Below are 18340 nucleotides of genomic sequence, written 5' to 3'. Positions count from 1 at the left end.
TTAATACACTCTCATCCGAGGTTATAGAGTGTGGTGCAAGTGAGATACATTTAATACACTCTCATCCGAGGTTATAGAGTGAGGTATCAGTGAGATACATTTAATACACTCTCATCCGAGGTTATAGAGTGAGGTATCAGTGAGATACATTTAATACACTCTCATCCGAGGTTATAGAGTGAGGTATCAGTGAGATACATTTAATACACTCTCATCCGAGGTTATAGAGTGTGGTATCAGTGAGATACATTTAATACACTCTCATCCGAGGTTATAGAGTGTGGTATCAGTGAGATACATTTAAAACACTCTCATCCGAGGTTATAGTGTGTGGTATCAGTGAGATACATTTATGGGACTTATACATTTTATTCAAATTATTTCTGACGCATGAAAATATAACGTCAATAAAAAAGATCTGAGAACGTTTGCGGACAAAAAGATTGGTATCCTATCTGTAAAACATATTTGTCCTCTTTTTTGTTGATCCTTTTGTTATGGCAGTTTAAAATACTCACATAAATTTATATTCACTTTGAATATCTATGTGAGAATTATTCAGGAAATGCTTACTAATGTATCATAACACTAATGCTTTTAGAACAAATGGAAGAAGTAATGGACCGTACCTTAATTATTTGGAACATAATGAATTATGATATGATCCCTTGGTTAACTGCAAATGGTGCAGGGGGGATTTGTCGTGACAGAAAAAAAAGTTTGAAAAATTGCACGGGAACAAGCGACAGAATTAATTCAAATTAAGCCGGCATCTATGAGGAAAAGGTATTATCGTTTTATCGATGATACGACACAGTAGAAATTAAAAGCTCTATGTTTTCCAAATTTGACTCAAATCAAATAATTCATTAATCTAACTGCGCTGTGATATTATCTTGGAAACAACTAGAATACTTGTAATTATAAACTTTGGTCTGGAATTTGCCCGGTATCATATTTCGATGTCTAAATGTTATTTCAATGTAGGTGACTGACTTCCAATATAATTATACGATTATATATATGTATCATAATACTTCTACATAAATAACATATTTTGTAAACATATATCTAATGATTTGGTGATAGCACTATAACACATGAGAGAACCCACCATCCAATGTAAACAGATCGTCATCCTATCCCGATCATTTCAGGTTGATAGCACTATAGTAAATGAGTAATCCCATCATCATAAATGATGGACCAATCATCTATGTAAACAGATTGTCATCGTGTCCAGATCAGTTCAGAATGAGGCACTATAACAAATTAGTGAATCTATCATCCAATGAAAGTGTCTCTATTTGACATTTGCAGTTTCTTAGACGTAAAACTCCTAACAGAATCGGCTGCATAAATCACAGTTACTGTCTGATATTATTGCTGTCAACATTGTTAACGTGGATCATTATAGAGTCATGGAAATACTGTATAGTCTTTTGATAACAGTTTAGTGTTATGAAGTATCTATAATTAAACTCATAAGAGAGACTAATCTTCTAATTTAAAGGGTTTTAACCTTTTGTGTCCATTTCAAATTGATATACAGAAAAGTTTGTCATTTATTTAACATATCTTAATAATTCCATTCCATAGCAACAGATATTACAGGTATATGTCGGATTGAAATTCGTGATATTGTTTTCTACTACCGTATATAACGTTTTAAAATATCTTGTTTTCAACTGAATATATAGGAACAATTGCGAAGGCTTCAACTGATCGTTCTCTTCGAAGTATCATAAATAATACAATACTCATCCAGATGCATTTCATTAAGTATACGTCATAAACAACACTCGAAGTTTCTTACTCCCTATACACCACGAACCCGTTTGTCGTTATTAAATATCGCACGTAGATCTAAGACAACCAAATAGACTAGGTATATTATGAATATCACAAGTAGCTCTAGGGAGAGCCTTTATGGACCAGGGGTATTGTAAGTATACCCTGTAGGTCTAGAACCAACCTCTATGGACCAAGAGTATTGTAAATATCTCCTGTAGGTCTAGAACCAACCTCTATGGACCAAGAGTATTGTAAATATCTCCTGTAGGTCTAGAGCCAACCTCTATGGACCAAGAGTATTGTAAATATCTCCTGTATGTCTAGAACCAACCTCTATGGACCAAGAGTATTGTAAATATCTCCTGTAGGTCTAGAGCCAACCTCTATGGACCAAGAGTATTGTAAATATCTCCTGTAGGTCTAGAGCCAGCCTCTATGGACCAAGAGTATTGTAAATATCTCCTGTAGGTCTAGAGCCAACCTCTATGGACCAAGAGTAGTGTAAATATCTCCTGTAGGTCTAGAGCCAGCCTCTATGGACCAAGAGTATTGTAAATATCTCCTGTAGGTCTAGAGACAACCTCTATGGACCAGGTGTATTGCGAACATGCGTACGAAGAAGGTGTTGGAAAAATTATATCATTGGGAACAGTCATCTCAGTCTTTTCTGATAATTTATTTTCTACTAAAAGAAAGTTATTTAGGCTTTAACAGTATTATTTATCGCACGGTGATTATTTGGGATCGGCTAAAAGATACATTTCTAAATTCTTCACCGTATTTTTTTTTCAATTTTGATGTCTTCTAAAACCTATAACATTTTCTATTTCACACTTGGATGTTCTCTTATAAAATTCTCGTACGAGGTACATTGACATATGAGAACCTCTCCCAACCGTGTAAGAAAAAACATAATTCAAGCATGTTATACACATGTTTTAATCCTATAAACTATTTTCTTTACTAATTAAAGAGAGTACCGTTGCAATGCAGTATTTACCTGCCACACTTTGCATTGTAAAATTGGCTAAAAGCTAGACAGCACTAGAACAAATAAAAAGGATGATGCACGACGTTATTGGTTCAAATACGTGTCATGCTGTTGTCGTTCACCACTAAACCATACCCTCGTGCACACACCTTAATTATATATAGCATAGTCAGCTTAATATGATAAATAGTATAGCGTTTTAGTATCTTAGTATCAATATAGGGAAATATAAGTACTTAGAAGAGTAAGAACCTTCCTTATTGGTAAATTATGTGGATTTCCCGTGTTTATATTATTATAAGTTTGTGATTTAATGTTGCGTTACCCACTCATCACTGTGTATTACAGTTACATATATATAATTTGCTAACCACATAGTACATGCTTCTATTGCCTATGATGTGTTAATCACCTGATTACATGTCACGTGAAATTATACTGCGATCGTTTAGTTAGACGTGGATAAATATATGTCATCTAGATCTGGGAGTAATTTAAAACCAAATATACAGGATTAAGTGTTAGGTGACAGGTCAAAAAGTCACGTATCAAGATATATATACTATCGATTTCAGCCCTTGATTGCACGCGAGTACAGGTTGACGTTAGACCTGTGTTGATTTCCTTTGTGTGCGGGTAGCGACTGTTAATTACCGGGGTTAGCGATGAGGAGAAGTATCATTAAGTCAATGTGAATGGCTTTTATCCGGAACTCATTAAAGCCAGGTCTATACTTATATTATCCTTTCTACCGGTATAGACATATTAAATAACAAATATATCGTTACTAGCGTAGAAATAGACAAGGAATATGTTATGTATTATGACTTAAATTACCTATCAGAGAGAAATGTTATATCACGGTTTACATTTCGCTGTAACACAAGGTATCTACGTATTGAATGTATTTATAGCTTCTTACAATATCCATTCTCAATATATCAATAAATATTAAAGTAATAAAATAAAACAATTGGCATACAATTCCATTGTTTTTAATACGACACCGTGTGTGATATCTCACAGACCTAGCAATGCCATACTTCTGTGTCTACATAAACAACATCATAAACACAACAACATCGTGTGTAATATCTCACAGACCCAGCAATGACATACCTCTGTGTCTACATAAACAGCATCATAAACAAAACAACATCGTGTTTAATATCTCACAGACCCAGCAATGACGTACCCCTGTGTCTACATAAACAACATCATAAACACAACATCGTGTGTAATATCTCACAGACCCAGCAATGACACACCCCTGTGTCTACATAAACAACATCATAAACACAACAACATCGTGTGTAATATCTCACAGACCCAGCAATGACACACCTCTGTGTCTACATAAACAACATTATAAACACAACATCGTGTGTAATATCTCACATACCTAGCAATGACACACCTCTGTATCTACATAAACAACATCATAAACACAACAACATCGTGTGTAATATCTCACAGACCCAGCAATGACATACCTCTGTGTCTACATAAACAACATCATAAGCACAACAACATCGTGTTTAGTATCTCACAGACCCAGCAATGACATACCCCTGTGTCTACATAAACAACATCATAAACACAACAACATCGTGTATAATATCTCACAGACCCAGCAATGACATACCCCTGTGTCTACACAAACAGTATCATAAACACAACAACATCGTGTATAATATCTCACAGACCCAGCAATGACATACCTCTGTATCTACATAAACAACATCATAAACACAACAACATCGTGTGTAATATCTCACAGACCCAGCAATGACACATCTCTGTATCTACATAAACAACATTATAAACACAACATCGTGTATAATATATCACATACATAAACAGTATCATAAATAAAACCACATCGTGTATATGGACACGTATTTTCTATTTGCTTGCATGTTTAATACATGTAAAATGTACGTAAATCATATATTGTTATTTTACAACGCAAGTAGGATCCCATCATCTCCTGTTGGTGTCACAAATTCATTCGTCCTCCTTCTTTATGATAAGGAATGATTTTCTCAGTTTTTCCGTTTTTCTCTCCTACTGGATCGCTTTTTCATCTCTAAATCAGTACCGTTGCTCTGAATATTATCTGAAATATGTATGTTCTACCTGACCATTCCATACGACCCCAGTGCAATACCGTATATCACTTCCTACTTATGTCTGTTACCATTTATTGCCGCTTGACCTCAGTCTGTCTGTATATTTATTCTTTGATCTGAATCTTTACAATCCACTAATAAAACGTATATAATATAATGTAGTTAAAGTTAGCGTGAATCAGAAATGTAGAACAAAACAAAATTTAATCTGAAACATAGAGCAATCTGAAACAGAGCAAAACAAAATTTAATGAAGCAAAAGTTAGCGTGAATCAGAAATATAGAACAAAACATAATTCAATGTAGTCAAAGTTAGCGTGAATCTGAAACATAGAACAAGGCATAAATCAATGTAGTCAAAGTGAGCGTGAATCAGAAATATAGAACAAAACATAATTCAATGTATTCAAAGTTAGCGTGAATCAGAAATATAGAACAAAACATAATTCAATGTATTCAAAGTGAGCGTGAATAAGAAATATAGAACAAAACATAATTCAATGTATTCAAAGTGAGCGTGAATCAGAAATATAGAACAAAACATAATTCAATGTATTCAAAGTGAGCGAGAATCAGAAATATAGAACAAAACATAATTCAATGTAGTCAAAGTTAGCGTAAATCAGAAACAAAACATAATCACATGAAACACTGAGAAAGCAGATAAATCAGAAATTCTATAACGGGAGAAAATGTAAAGTTGTTCAAACATAGAAAGGAACCTAACGTTAAACAGCATGGACACCTTATATCACTAAAAATACCTTTGTTTATCATTACAGACAGAAGGATATGTGGTGATAACCCCTTTCATTTTTATATTACAAACATATTTACAATTTCCTTTTTACCTGTCCTTTTACATCTCTTATATTTCAGTTCAGTTATTTATTTTCCATAATATTATAATACTCTTTCTTTTGGAAACTTCATTTGTTTTGAGAAAGGAATAATGTACATTGTCATACAGTTCAGACAGTTAATGACATTATAAGGTGAAAGGTTGGTAGCCCGGCGATATATAATCTTGATGGTTGCTATGTTTCGTATACTTGACTAACTCCTCGATGTTGAGTCTTTTTATGATGGCCTTACCTGACATCGGGCATTGTCTCTGGACATGTAACATACACGTTTACATATACGTTTACTGAAGATTACTCTGTACAAACACAAATCCTCTTTATGCTATAATTTCTAATATTAAACTAAATACAATCTGTTTATCTAGGATACTTGTCGGACAGGTGATTGTTTACACAAAATAAAACCGTGCCCAACCCTGTGCGAGCCGTATGTCCTGTTGAATAAGGGGTATAACTGGCAAAATGAAATCTAATTGGTGTGTTGACTATTAAGAGCTCAGATAGGTTCCTTAGATGAATTGATAAACTCAGCCATAAAGTGTGAAATGTAACATTTCAAAGGTGTTAAATGTTTACTGACTACGTTTGTATCGCCGTAAATGTTTAGCAAACGCATATATGATATAGACAATCACTTTCATTCTACTGTTATATATTTATAATATAACATTTCCAATCTACCTGATAGAAGTATACCGTATTTAGAACCACTACGAAGTAAACTGACAAAGAATATAGGATACTGAATTATACAAGGAAAATGTTTACTTCGAGAAAATGATCAAATGCTTACAATCTAATTTTAAATCTTAAACATGTAAGATGTATTTGATTAACTACCTAAGGGCACAGCGGCGTGACCTGTCGCCTTAGTAGAGTACATGTCGAGAAATTAAAACTCTGCAATATTTGCATATATATGTATATTTAGAATATGTATACTTGGTTTTATACAAGGTACACAATCATTCAAACGTTATCGATCGTTTGCGGCAATAGTTGTGTCTTCAGACGGCTGCCATGTGATCTAAATCAACAACTGTTGGTTCATTGTACGATTGACACAATACAAGTATTCACTTTATAAAGCATATAAAACATCCGATCCAAACGTTTTGTGGATAACGAATAATAGAGGTGTGTTAGGATTACGCTTATTCACTGGGATACTTTACCTATATACCACAGACTACCGAACAGATGTATGTTTGTTCACTCAAGCCAGTTAATGAAATAGTTTTAGGATGAAATACCACTGCATGACATTTAATTTGTTGTTCTAGGGTCGGTAGTCGGTGCAGCCGTAGTCGCCTGAGGTACCTATCGCTACATCTACAGGGGAGGAGGTGCACTGGTGCACAGCAGAGACATGCCGCGTTTAAAGGTCCACATTTCGGAACCAATATGTGATGATTAACGTTATTTCTGCGTCGACAAACATCAGGAGACAGGAGAGGATTACAATGCATTACCTTGGTGTCTGGAGGCGCTCAATAACAACGATGATTGAAAATAAATATTCGACTTTTATTAGTGGACTATATTAGTGGACTATATCAATGGACAGTGTGTGTATTCTCATCATATCTGATACTCAGGGACGATGACACAATTCGTCACAATACCGCATACAATATGTTTTCGGATTTAAAGTTATAGCACAGAACATACTACATTAATGATGAAATAACAACCACATCCATAGCATCTTTTCTTCCTAATTTTGTGCCGCACTTTGTAAGGATTGCCTTTTTGGAATGATCGTACCTATGACCATCACACAATGACAGTGACTTCGAGCCTATCTGGTTACACCTCCTATCTACCTCCACGGGTAGTGGACGTCCCTAGGGAAGCCATCAGAAGCTTCCACCACTCCAAAAAAGTAGGCAACTATTTACTAGGGAAGACAATAGGAGAGGGATCGTTCGCAAAGGTTAAGGAAGCTCTTCATGTCCCAACGGGTGAACTGGTAAGTAACTTCTTGTTGCAGATCATGCACAGTGTGTATAAATAACCGTAAGACTATTGTGATGATTATAAATATTTGGTATAGTTTTGTTGTGCTGGTCCACAGATGGTAACCGATGATTTTTAGACTTGGTTCTGTTCTATGGGGTTCTCATTGCAAGAAGTATGCATGTACTCGTTAGCATATTTTTTTTTATATTTATCTTACAAAGACACCAGGATGATACATATACATTTCTAAATGTAAAAATATGTTTAAAGAACAGTTACATCATCATATATTGACAACGGATATCAATCATTTTATGGTTACGTCACATGAACAATGAGGCTTTATGAGCAAAGAATATTGAATGATACCCCTTCTGTTGCCTTTGAGTTGCGTGTTTATGGACTTTACAATGCTTGTCAACTATGTCGACATCATGGTTTTATTGACAATGAATCCGTCCGTACTTCTTCCAAACAAAAGTAGACATATTAGTATGGACTGATATTGTTTTGTCAATACACCAACTGAAATTTGAATCCGACACTGGGTGTATGCCAAATATGATTTTTTTTATAATGCTTGTAAATAATGGATCGTTTAAACATGAACCAGTGAAGTTATAGTGTCGTACAAATAATTGTTCATAGTTTACAGTATGTACATACAGTTAAGGGGTGATAACAGTTATCCTTACGACATTACTGTACCTTTCCAATGTTTGTCCTTTGTGGTCAGGACTACCACGTAGTTAATAATTAATATTTTAATATAGATACAAATACTTAAATATTTCTTATCAATCTGATTTTTTTTATATTTCATTTTTGTGCTTGATTTTAAGAGAGAATTTGCAAAGGCGAATAATGTCTTTTAAACACGTATGTCTTAAATGGTTTTTAAATCAAATAGTGGCTCCTTCATTTGAAATAAGTCATAAACCTTCAGTCTTTCATCCCACAAATCCCCAATTGTAATCTTAGTACATGCATTTTCTTAGTTCGGTACCTTAAAACTGAAATTGCTTATTCAGGTTTCAGTAGGCATTCCTGACAGTTTTACGTTTTATATTAGACTAAATTAACCCCACGCCCCAAATTAACCTCACAGGCCGACAATAAGTAACGAACAAATCTATAAGTATATATTGCATAATGGTCTCCGAGTGGCCCAACCATCCGTGGACACGTTTTCATAAGACCTTGGTTTTAACAAAACTGATACTAACAAGAAGGGGTGTCACTCTTTGATAGAAATGTGATATCGGAACAATTGAAATTTCTTCAGAGCTTCTAAACTCAAACACATTCTGGTGAAAAAAGGGACAAAAGGAACAGAACAAGAAATCAAAACCACCGTTAAACGTCAGAGTAGAACGTCCTAGTGGTGTTTGTGAGGACAAACATGTACAGGCTCCACAAAGTGAAATTATGTACTGATGTGTTTATTTTATGGGAATAATACCATAATTGTAGTACGTGTTAATGGCTGTGTTTAATTTCCTGTCCGCCAACTTCCTTTCGTTTCTTAAAGTTCGTTGAACAAACATTAAATATCTAATTATATACTGTATGCATTTCTAACCCAATTAAATAATCTATTTGATCTATGTTCGGCGTAACAGTGTCACTTTAACTATCACGTGTACACAATACTGCTGAGAATATGATGCAAACAAACACATCATAGTCTTTATCAAGAAATATATATATGTGTGTGTGTGATTTGTTCTCGATTGTATTTTCTCTTTACCAACTGTCAATATAAGTCTCTGAACCTTCGTGTGTTGTTCGTGAATTTCAAATGTGATCCTGTCATTCTAAAAAGATTCTTCGTTGGTCCCATTAAACATAAAAGCTACATCCATACCAATCATTCTGTGGTCCATTATTTTTTTTTTTACTTGTGTTTGTTTATCTTGAACATTTTTATTTGGTGTGTTTTAATAAAAACAGCTCAGACATTGGACCCACAAGTTATTATTAACTGTTGTATGAAATATAAATGATGCATTTTATGAATGTCTACGTCTGCACAATAAAACAACAATAGAGCTTTACATATCATCATGAATCAATATAAGATTGCAGAGCTATATAACGGATTGTAATACATTTGAATCTCGACAGCCGCTATTGTGTTTGTTTGATAAGATATTCCCCCGCAGAGCCTTTAAAGGAATCCTTTACCTCTGTTTATCTTACCCTTGCTACCTAGTTGAAACACAACACATTGTGGTATATTGAAAGGAAAATCGAGTAGTGTCATACTGTCGTCAAAATTATCCACATGTTGTATGTATACGGCTTTACTTATCACCGGATTCCTTTGTGTTTTCGGACACCGTATAGATAGGTCATCTGTTCATCAACAATGTGTCGGTGAAATCTTCTCCAGTCTGTAGATTGAGTGCAAGTCCTCAGTGGTATGTCACCGTTGGTTGATAAATAAAAAGTATATTTTGTGTAACTGTTTAATACTAGAAACCATAATGACATCTGTATGATCATTATCAGCAAACTTTACGACTAGGCCTTTACAATGTATGAACTTTCCAACTCTCTAAAATAATATATACAAAATCAAAAGGAAGGACACTCATTATAATTATTTATAACCACAGCAATATGCATATAATTAGTACTTATTATACACACAAGGAAGGTATATTCTCCATATAGAAATGTACCTACAATCTCAAAATAACGTATATACATGTACTAACTGTTGTTATAACAAGTGTGTCAAAAGAGTGGCAATGTGTCTGCATCATTTCATCAATATCGGGACATACTTAAATGGCCGCGTGTTTATCTCTATATACAAACAAACTTCACCATGACTGCCATTATTCAAGGGGATTATTTGAAATGTGTTTGCGTATGAATATGTAATTACTGAACTATTTGACATCGTGTATATTTTAAACATATATATGATATGTTGTACAAATAATGGGAGAAAGAGATCTAAGGCGCCATAGGATTTATAACCACATTATACAAAGGTCTAGTCTTCTGAAATATATACCAGGCATTAATAATGAACAGGGGTAATCAATCAGCGTTTTTTTCGTTAAATATTAAATGTTATTGGCTGGAAACCGGTATATACCAAACGTCCTGGCTTCTGATAGCAAACTATGTCCATAACAAAAGCAGAGAACGTTATATCGACATGATAATTCATTCTATTGTTGTATATAAGTGTAGTTTACCCCAGTTATGGCCTGCATGTATCCGTCCGTCCCTACATTAAAATGGAAAGTTTTACACGGTTTAACGACTCCATTTTCAGTGTATACCCGTCGATTTAGTTTCCAAGTCATGTTTTAATGATCTAAGTCATGTTTAGTCAGATGAATATCTATTTCATTGGTCGTACGTCTGTTTTACGGACACATCATTTGAGACCACATTCCCTTTTTAATGTCTAGATAGTTTTATAGGTCAAGGGAGGAACGCTTTGTAATTCATTTCTGATCAATATCAACAAGCAACAAAGCCTCGCCCAGTGGGGCTTAAGATATTCTTCATACTAATATTTATCAATACAGCAAACATTAATTGAATATACAATAGAACCCCTTTTAATCAACAATACTGGATAAGTATGAAACTGTGATATATAATATAATTAAGTGTTGCTAATTAATTGTCTTTAACAAGCACCGGAAGTGAGATGAACTGATGAAACATTCGAAGGTAGATACTAACAACAAAATCGAATCCGGAGATGCTTGCTAGAAAGACAGATACTTCCAGATATGTTGACTTAGGGTTTGCATAGAAAATGTAGTTCTAATTAAGTATATGGAATTTCTATTAATAGGTGGCAATAAAGGTAATTGACAAAAAGAGAGCGAAACAAGACAGCTATGTCAGGAAAAATCTTAGACGAGAGGGAAAAATTCTGCAGTTGGCAAGACATCCGAACATTGTACAATTGTTTGAAATCATGGAAACAGAAAACAGCTACTACCTCGTGACTGAACTGTGTAAGGGTGGTGATCTTATGGACTATATTTGTCAGCGGAAGAAACTAGAAGAGCGGGAAGCAAAAAAGTTTATTAGGCAAATTGTTTCTGCTATTGAATATCTCCACAGGCTTGGCATACTGCACAGGTAAGCATATCCGTGTAAAACAAAGATGTAGATGTACATGTATCACTTGTGATTATATGATTGAATGGAAGAGAGCCTAATAGTCTGTCTGTCTGTCTGTCCGTCCGTCCGTCCGTCTGTCCGTCTGTCCGTCCGTCCGTCCGTCCGTCCGTCCGTCCGTCCGTCCGTCTGCCTGTCTGTCTGTCTGTCTGTTAGGAATAGTGTTACACGTAATGTCTCTTTAAAAAGGGAATCTGACGTTTTACATTACGACATCAAAGGTATACCATGTTTGAATTTCGATACTTCAAACGTCTATTTAACGAGAGTAGTGTAATGTATACATGTACTGTTTAACGTCTAAATACATTGGAGAGATCAATATATTCATTTAACTTTAAAGCAAAAAGAAATAGTTATGTAGTTAAGATGACATAGTACAGGCACATTAAAATACTTAAGTATATGTTAGGATTAATGACAGCTAGTAAAGTGAAGATAGAAAGGAAGCAGAACTATAAACATATACCCAGACATAATGTGTTGTTTCATGTCGTTTTATCACCATTTATCATTTCGTCTTCTAACGTATTTCCTTTGAGTTTTTTACGAATGTATGGAATGTTAAACCGTTTTGAGTAACCGCCCCTCACTTCAATAATACAATAATGTAACAATAGACAAATAGTTTAGGTAACGCTACGTGGTAAATGTGTGATTATATACGCATAGTGCTTATAGAAATAGTCAAAGTGGTTAGATGGAAGAAAAATGGTTTAGGTGATTTTTACTACTTGGTTCACAATAGATTATGTAAAGTCAGTTCTCCGGTATCACTTTGTGAATATCACACTAACATCTTGGCATTCAGCTGATTTAAATATATATATATATGAAAATATGTTGCCACAAAAAGTGGAAACTACAATTGAGATTAATACAGTATTCTTTAATATAAAATGTACATGTATTACTTTTCACGTTAAACTCTTATTTGAGTTTCACACAGTAAAACCCTACTCTTCATCCTCAAATTGTCGCTATGGCATTGTTAAATTGTCTATGTTACTGATTTTTTCTTCCGTTAGAAATTATCAAAGACTCGTGTATCAAATATGTTAATAATATACACGTAACAGTTTTTAGAATCAAATTGATGTATAATTTATGTTAATATGAGATGATCTTATGATAACATGTTCAAACGATAGAATATGTTACATACTAGCATAGTAAAATGTACGTACATATCGGCCCTATCAATAGGTTTCCTTAATAAGTGATTTATAGTAGCTGCTAAATGCTGGTATTTTCTACACAGTCACTGGTTAAGACTTAGTGAGTCTAACTGCAGTAAAAAAGTCCTTGATATGCTGATTTTGGCTCTACTGTATCTGTATCAATTGGTATTGGATGCTTGTGTGGCTTTTGTCCAAATGCTTATGTTAAACAAAGATTGGAAACACAGACACCAGCCGATAACCGAAATGGGCTGTGCAGAATATATTGTCGGATTGCATTCTTTGAAAAAGAGAGAGAGAGAAGAAAGTGATTTCGAAATGCTGTTGGAGATTCTATCGTTGTTAAAGTATGACAAGTGATCAATAAGAAGTCAATCTAAGACGTAAACAAGTTAATTATTTATACTCGTATTGAAGCCAAATAGCACATAGTAAATAGTGGGCGTTAGTACCATACGTTGGTATGCTCTTGTGGCATACATCAAACTCGGCTATCTTCTTTAGTAACGTACATTTCAGCCATACTTTGTCAGTGGCGTGTACATGTATATATCCATTTATTAATGAAATGGTACATGAAAGATCTACATGATCATTACAGGTGCATGAATAAGAAAAACACTCTTACAATTTCCTATTTTAATATATATATGTCTACATGGCTCATATAAGTGTAATACACGCGGTGTATAATTGTGTGAAATGAGTGTTTAAAAAAACGCAAGGACATGGCCCCTTTGAGTGTGAATGTGTAAGTAATGGATGCAATATATATAGGATAGGAAGTTAGTTGTCCTGAAATAAAGACAAAATTAAGATACTATTTTTATAAAGAACACTTTACATTTTGACACTAATTAGAGTTAAAATTGTGGATGATTTAATCCAACAGAGTCGCCATTTTGCAATTTGCCATTCATGAAGACACTCCATTGTCCCTAGTATTACGTCAAAATCAGTTTCTGACTGGCACAGCCAATAATAACCGCTCCAGGGTATATAATACTAGTGACATGCTGAAACATTACACGGGCGAATTCAGTGGATAACTGGTCGATTATGTGATAAAAGCTAAATATTGAATATAAACAATTTTAATTACTAGGGCGTGGATATACCCGTAGCATTGTTTTAAGGACAAGATGTCATTTCAGAAAAATTTTCAATAAATATAGATAATGAAACAGAACAGCCAAAAGTTCCGATCCATCTGTAATAAGGCATCACGTTGTTCTGCATCTCGTTCTTTTCAACAAAGCGTCGCAGACGATACGACTCAACTCGCACCAAAATATATCCCTAATTATGATTGGCAGACATATACACTATATCCAGCTTCAATGATATATCTACTGTTTAATATTACATTGATAATAATCCAACTGGACGAATAAATTCTTACTGGAAAACAGCGTTTATCATAGAAATAAGGGTTTATCAAAGAAATCAGGGTTTATCACGGTAATCAGGGTTTATCACAGAAATAAGGGTTTATCAAAGAAATCAGGGTTTATCACGGTAATCAGGGTTTATCACGGTAATCAGGGTTTATCAAAGAAATCAGGGTTTATCAAAGAAATCAGCGTTTATCATAGAAATAAGGGTTTATCAAAGAAATCAGGGTTTATCATAGAAATTAAGATTTAATACAGAAACAGTATACAATGATGACTTAAAACAAGAGATGATGGTTGTGAAAAAAAGTTTCAGGACAATCAGATTATCTATGAAGTTGGTAAAGAGAAGGTATCGAAATCTATTTATAATAATACTGACATAAATCCCATCCCCATGTGGTTGAAACAGTAACTTGTGCAAGAAATAATGGCTGTGATTAAGTGTATGTACTTCCATGATAATCGGATTATTGATGAAGTCGGTAGGGCAAGTACCTAGTAGGGCTGGCCCCCATACCCCCTCGTCGACTTCTCGTGAAGGGAAAATTAATAACAGTTTCTGTTCCTAAATATTAATGGGAAAAGTGGATTTCGCACTTTATACAATAGTCCGTATGCTTTACATATCTCAAATCTATGGGTAGCAAAAATTGATATCTCTCCGCTGATTCATTGAATAGGATGTAAATATTTCATTGACATGTCTTGAATAACTTTAATAAATACATTTTGCAGGGATCTGAAAGTGGAAAATTTACTGCTGGATGAAAGTCGTGATATCAAGATAATAGGCAAGTTTATCAAAACTTAGTTGTCTCTGTACACCTTTGCGAAATATCAGAAACATATTTTTACATATAGGCACTTATTCAAAATACAATATATTGCTTCTTGTAAAATTAATGTATTGAGAATGATATTCAGAACTATAATATTTTAATTATCTAAGGGGAAAATGATGTTCAGAACTGTAAGATGTTAATTATTTAAACAGGCGGTTGGGGTGTTTAGAACATTAAGTTGTTAATTATAAAAGGAGGAGGGGCACGTTTAGAAATATAAGATGTAATAATTAATTTATTTATTTGCATAACTGTTCTCTTCCCCTTTACAGATTTTGGTTTGAGTAACACAATCAAGGTTTCCTCTTCCAAAGACTCGGTGCGTGCACAAGAATATTTAAATACACAATGTGGAAGCCCTGCTTATGCAGCACCGGAACTCCTTGGGCGTAAAAAGTACGGTCCTCAAGTAGATGTCTGGAGCATGTAAGTTTTTTTTCTAATTTAGAAATCACTATCAATTAAATGCATCTAAATCTAAGTTTTACTAAAAAGAGAACATATAATACCGACATGATAACTAAACTGCAATTCTAAATCAAAATCCACAAAACTAGGGTAAATATAAACAAAAATAGATTAACATGGAGGTCCCTGAAAAAGTACAAGGCATTCAAATCTAGGTCAACTCCGGGTTAAATAAGTCACATTCTGGAGAACTAGGTTGACGGCAACGAAATCACAAGATATATCAACAAGTATCGAACACGCCTGACTTCATATCTCACAGAAAAACTCCTCGAGATATAGTGTTTAATTTCATTTATTTAATTTTGAGAGCTCCTTAAATTAATTGTCTGAACCTAATAAATCCAATAACGTTAGACTCGATACATAATAAAATCCAATATTCATACGCGTTGTTAAAGCATACGGATAGTTTTTATGTCCGTGTTAATCAATAACATTAAAACACATAAATGATTTATAGATCTCAACACAATGCAGAAATACAGCCTATTGTTATACTAATGTCAGTCATGTGCGTCAAATGAGGATATTTAAGTCACAACTTAATGCATATCAATGCTTTCACTTCAATTTGTATCTGTTTAGGCACGATTTCGCTCATATTGATCATGCACTAGATTTTTAAAATAAATTGTAATCTGATCAGGCCCCAATATCAATCATAATGTCTGTCTGTGTTGCATTACTAATGTTTGCATTATGTTAAAGAATAAAAAATAAAATAATTATAAAAAAGGCACAATGCCAACACACACTTATCACTTTTAATATGAATATTTCCTATTAAAAAAAGTTAATTGTAGAAATTAAAATAACAAAAATTAGTACAATGCCAATAGGCACTTATCAACATTGATCTGAGGATTGACATATTAAGATAAGATATATAAATTGAAATAATGAAAATAGTACAATACCAATACACACCGGTCAAAGCTGAGTTTGGGGTCAATATATAAATAAAACAATAGGAGCCAAGGAAACAACAAAACAGTGTTACAGGAGGCATCAACACAGTTATAACATACAAAATAAACCTAATATATGAATATATTTCCCCTGAAAGCAGGAAAATATTTCAAAATTAGATATGACGAACGTCGTAAAGTGTAGATGGGATGAAACGTAAAATGTATAAAGAAGTATTTTGACATATTCATATGGCACACTTGGGAATAAATGTCGCCTGTTCCATTTACAGTCGATTGGGTTTTGCGGTCACTGGCTTTAATTTAAGGACGTTGCTATGGTATACATGGTACATTGATAAATAACCTATAGTTTTCAAGTACGTAACCATATCAGGTAGTACTTATAAATAAGTTATATAGCTTTATTGTCATATATACATTCTTTTGGATTGATTTTTTTTCAAAATTCATTAATGTTTAAGTTTTTTTTATCATAAAACCTTCCTAATTACCTTAACTTCGGTACACAATACATAAATATATAACGTCCATGTATAAGCAGAGGGTTATATGTTCATATAGTCTGTGGATGCAATCGTTTTCTAGTAACTTGATAATATCATTTTGACGTCAGAGAACAATACTAATATAACGTCAGTGGATATTATCATCGTTATTATAATATAACCAGTGAAAAATGTGATATGTTGGGAATATAAATAATATATTATAAGGTAAAGAAAGAATTTATTGTGCAAATAAATAACAATGCAAGGACCCATTGCTTAAACACATAAACGACGCCTCAATAGTAATGTAATGAATACCAGCTGAGTATACCCGATATCTGTAGATGATATCCGATATCTGTAAATGATATCCGATATCTGTAGATGATATCCGATATTAAAAGAAACAAAACAAAATCATAAAGGGCAAAAATTGTCAAGAAATGAACCTGAATCTACACCCTTTCATTTGATTTGTCAATATAAATTAATAACTCGAGTGAAGAGTCATATTATAATTAATTTAGCTTTAGAATATCAGCTGTATAAAGATATTATAAACAATTGGTGTCCTGTTTGATCTTGGAACCAGTATGTAGCCCTGCTTTTTCATTTTAATTACACGGTTTCATTAACAGATAAAGTCATCGTTGAAAGTGTGAAACAGATATCATGGGTATATAAATAGAAATACAACCCCGAAAAAATGGCCTAAGGGAGCAAGTCTACTTTCCAAGGACAAAGTGCTATCAATATTTTATTTGCGCGGATGTAATTGATTTTCTTACGTATCTTAACCCGCACCGGTCATAGTTGACCAAACACCAGATTATATTCTCTTTCGCCTTGGCTGCAAAACAATTATGCGTTTTGATTTGATTAAATCTCAAGTTTTTATGTCTGATAGTCAAATTTAATACATGTTCATGATAATTTTTTGCAGCAATGCATGCATTTTGATTATTTCACAACAAAGAAATTTGAAAATATTTGACAACTAGAGAAATATTGCCCGAGAGAGTAAATTGGTATTAACAAATGGTTAATTCATGAGTTTGCAATCATCACCCTGTTATTAACTACGTATATAGTATGCTGTTTGGGACCCTAAACATACAAAGAT

At 33.7% G+C, this 18340-nt stretch overlaps 1 protein-coding gene across 2 annotated transcripts in view; it reads left to right on the top strand.

Annotated features, from left to right (window-relative positions):
* The window catches only part of LOC117327858 (hormonally up-regulated neu tumor-associated kinase homolog A-like), a 38899-nt gene that overhangs the window by 7676 nt on the left and 12883 nt on the right, over positions 1–18340 (top strand). For both annotated transcript variants that reach the window (XM_033885065.1, XM_033885064.1), the window contains exons 2-5: positions 7067–7755; positions 11575–11867; positions 15220–15275; positions 15599–15752. In XM_033885065.1, the coding sequence (XP_033740956.1) occupies positions 7567–7755; positions 11575–11867; positions 15220–15275; positions 15599–15752 (692 nt within the window). In that variant the 5' untranslated portion in view covers positions 7067–7566. The remainder of the gene's footprint in view (positions 1–7066; positions 7756–11574; positions 11868–15219; positions 15276–15598; positions 15753–18340) is intronic.

The sequence above is a fragment of the Pecten maximus genome, chromosome 5 (assembly GCF_902652985.1).
Source record: "Pecten maximus chromosome 5, xPecMax1.1, whole genome shotgun sequence".
NCBI lineage: Eukaryota > Metazoa > Mollusca > Bivalvia > Pectinida > Pectinidae > Pecten > Pecten maximus.
This window is presented reverse-complemented; position numbering and strand designations above follow the sequence as displayed.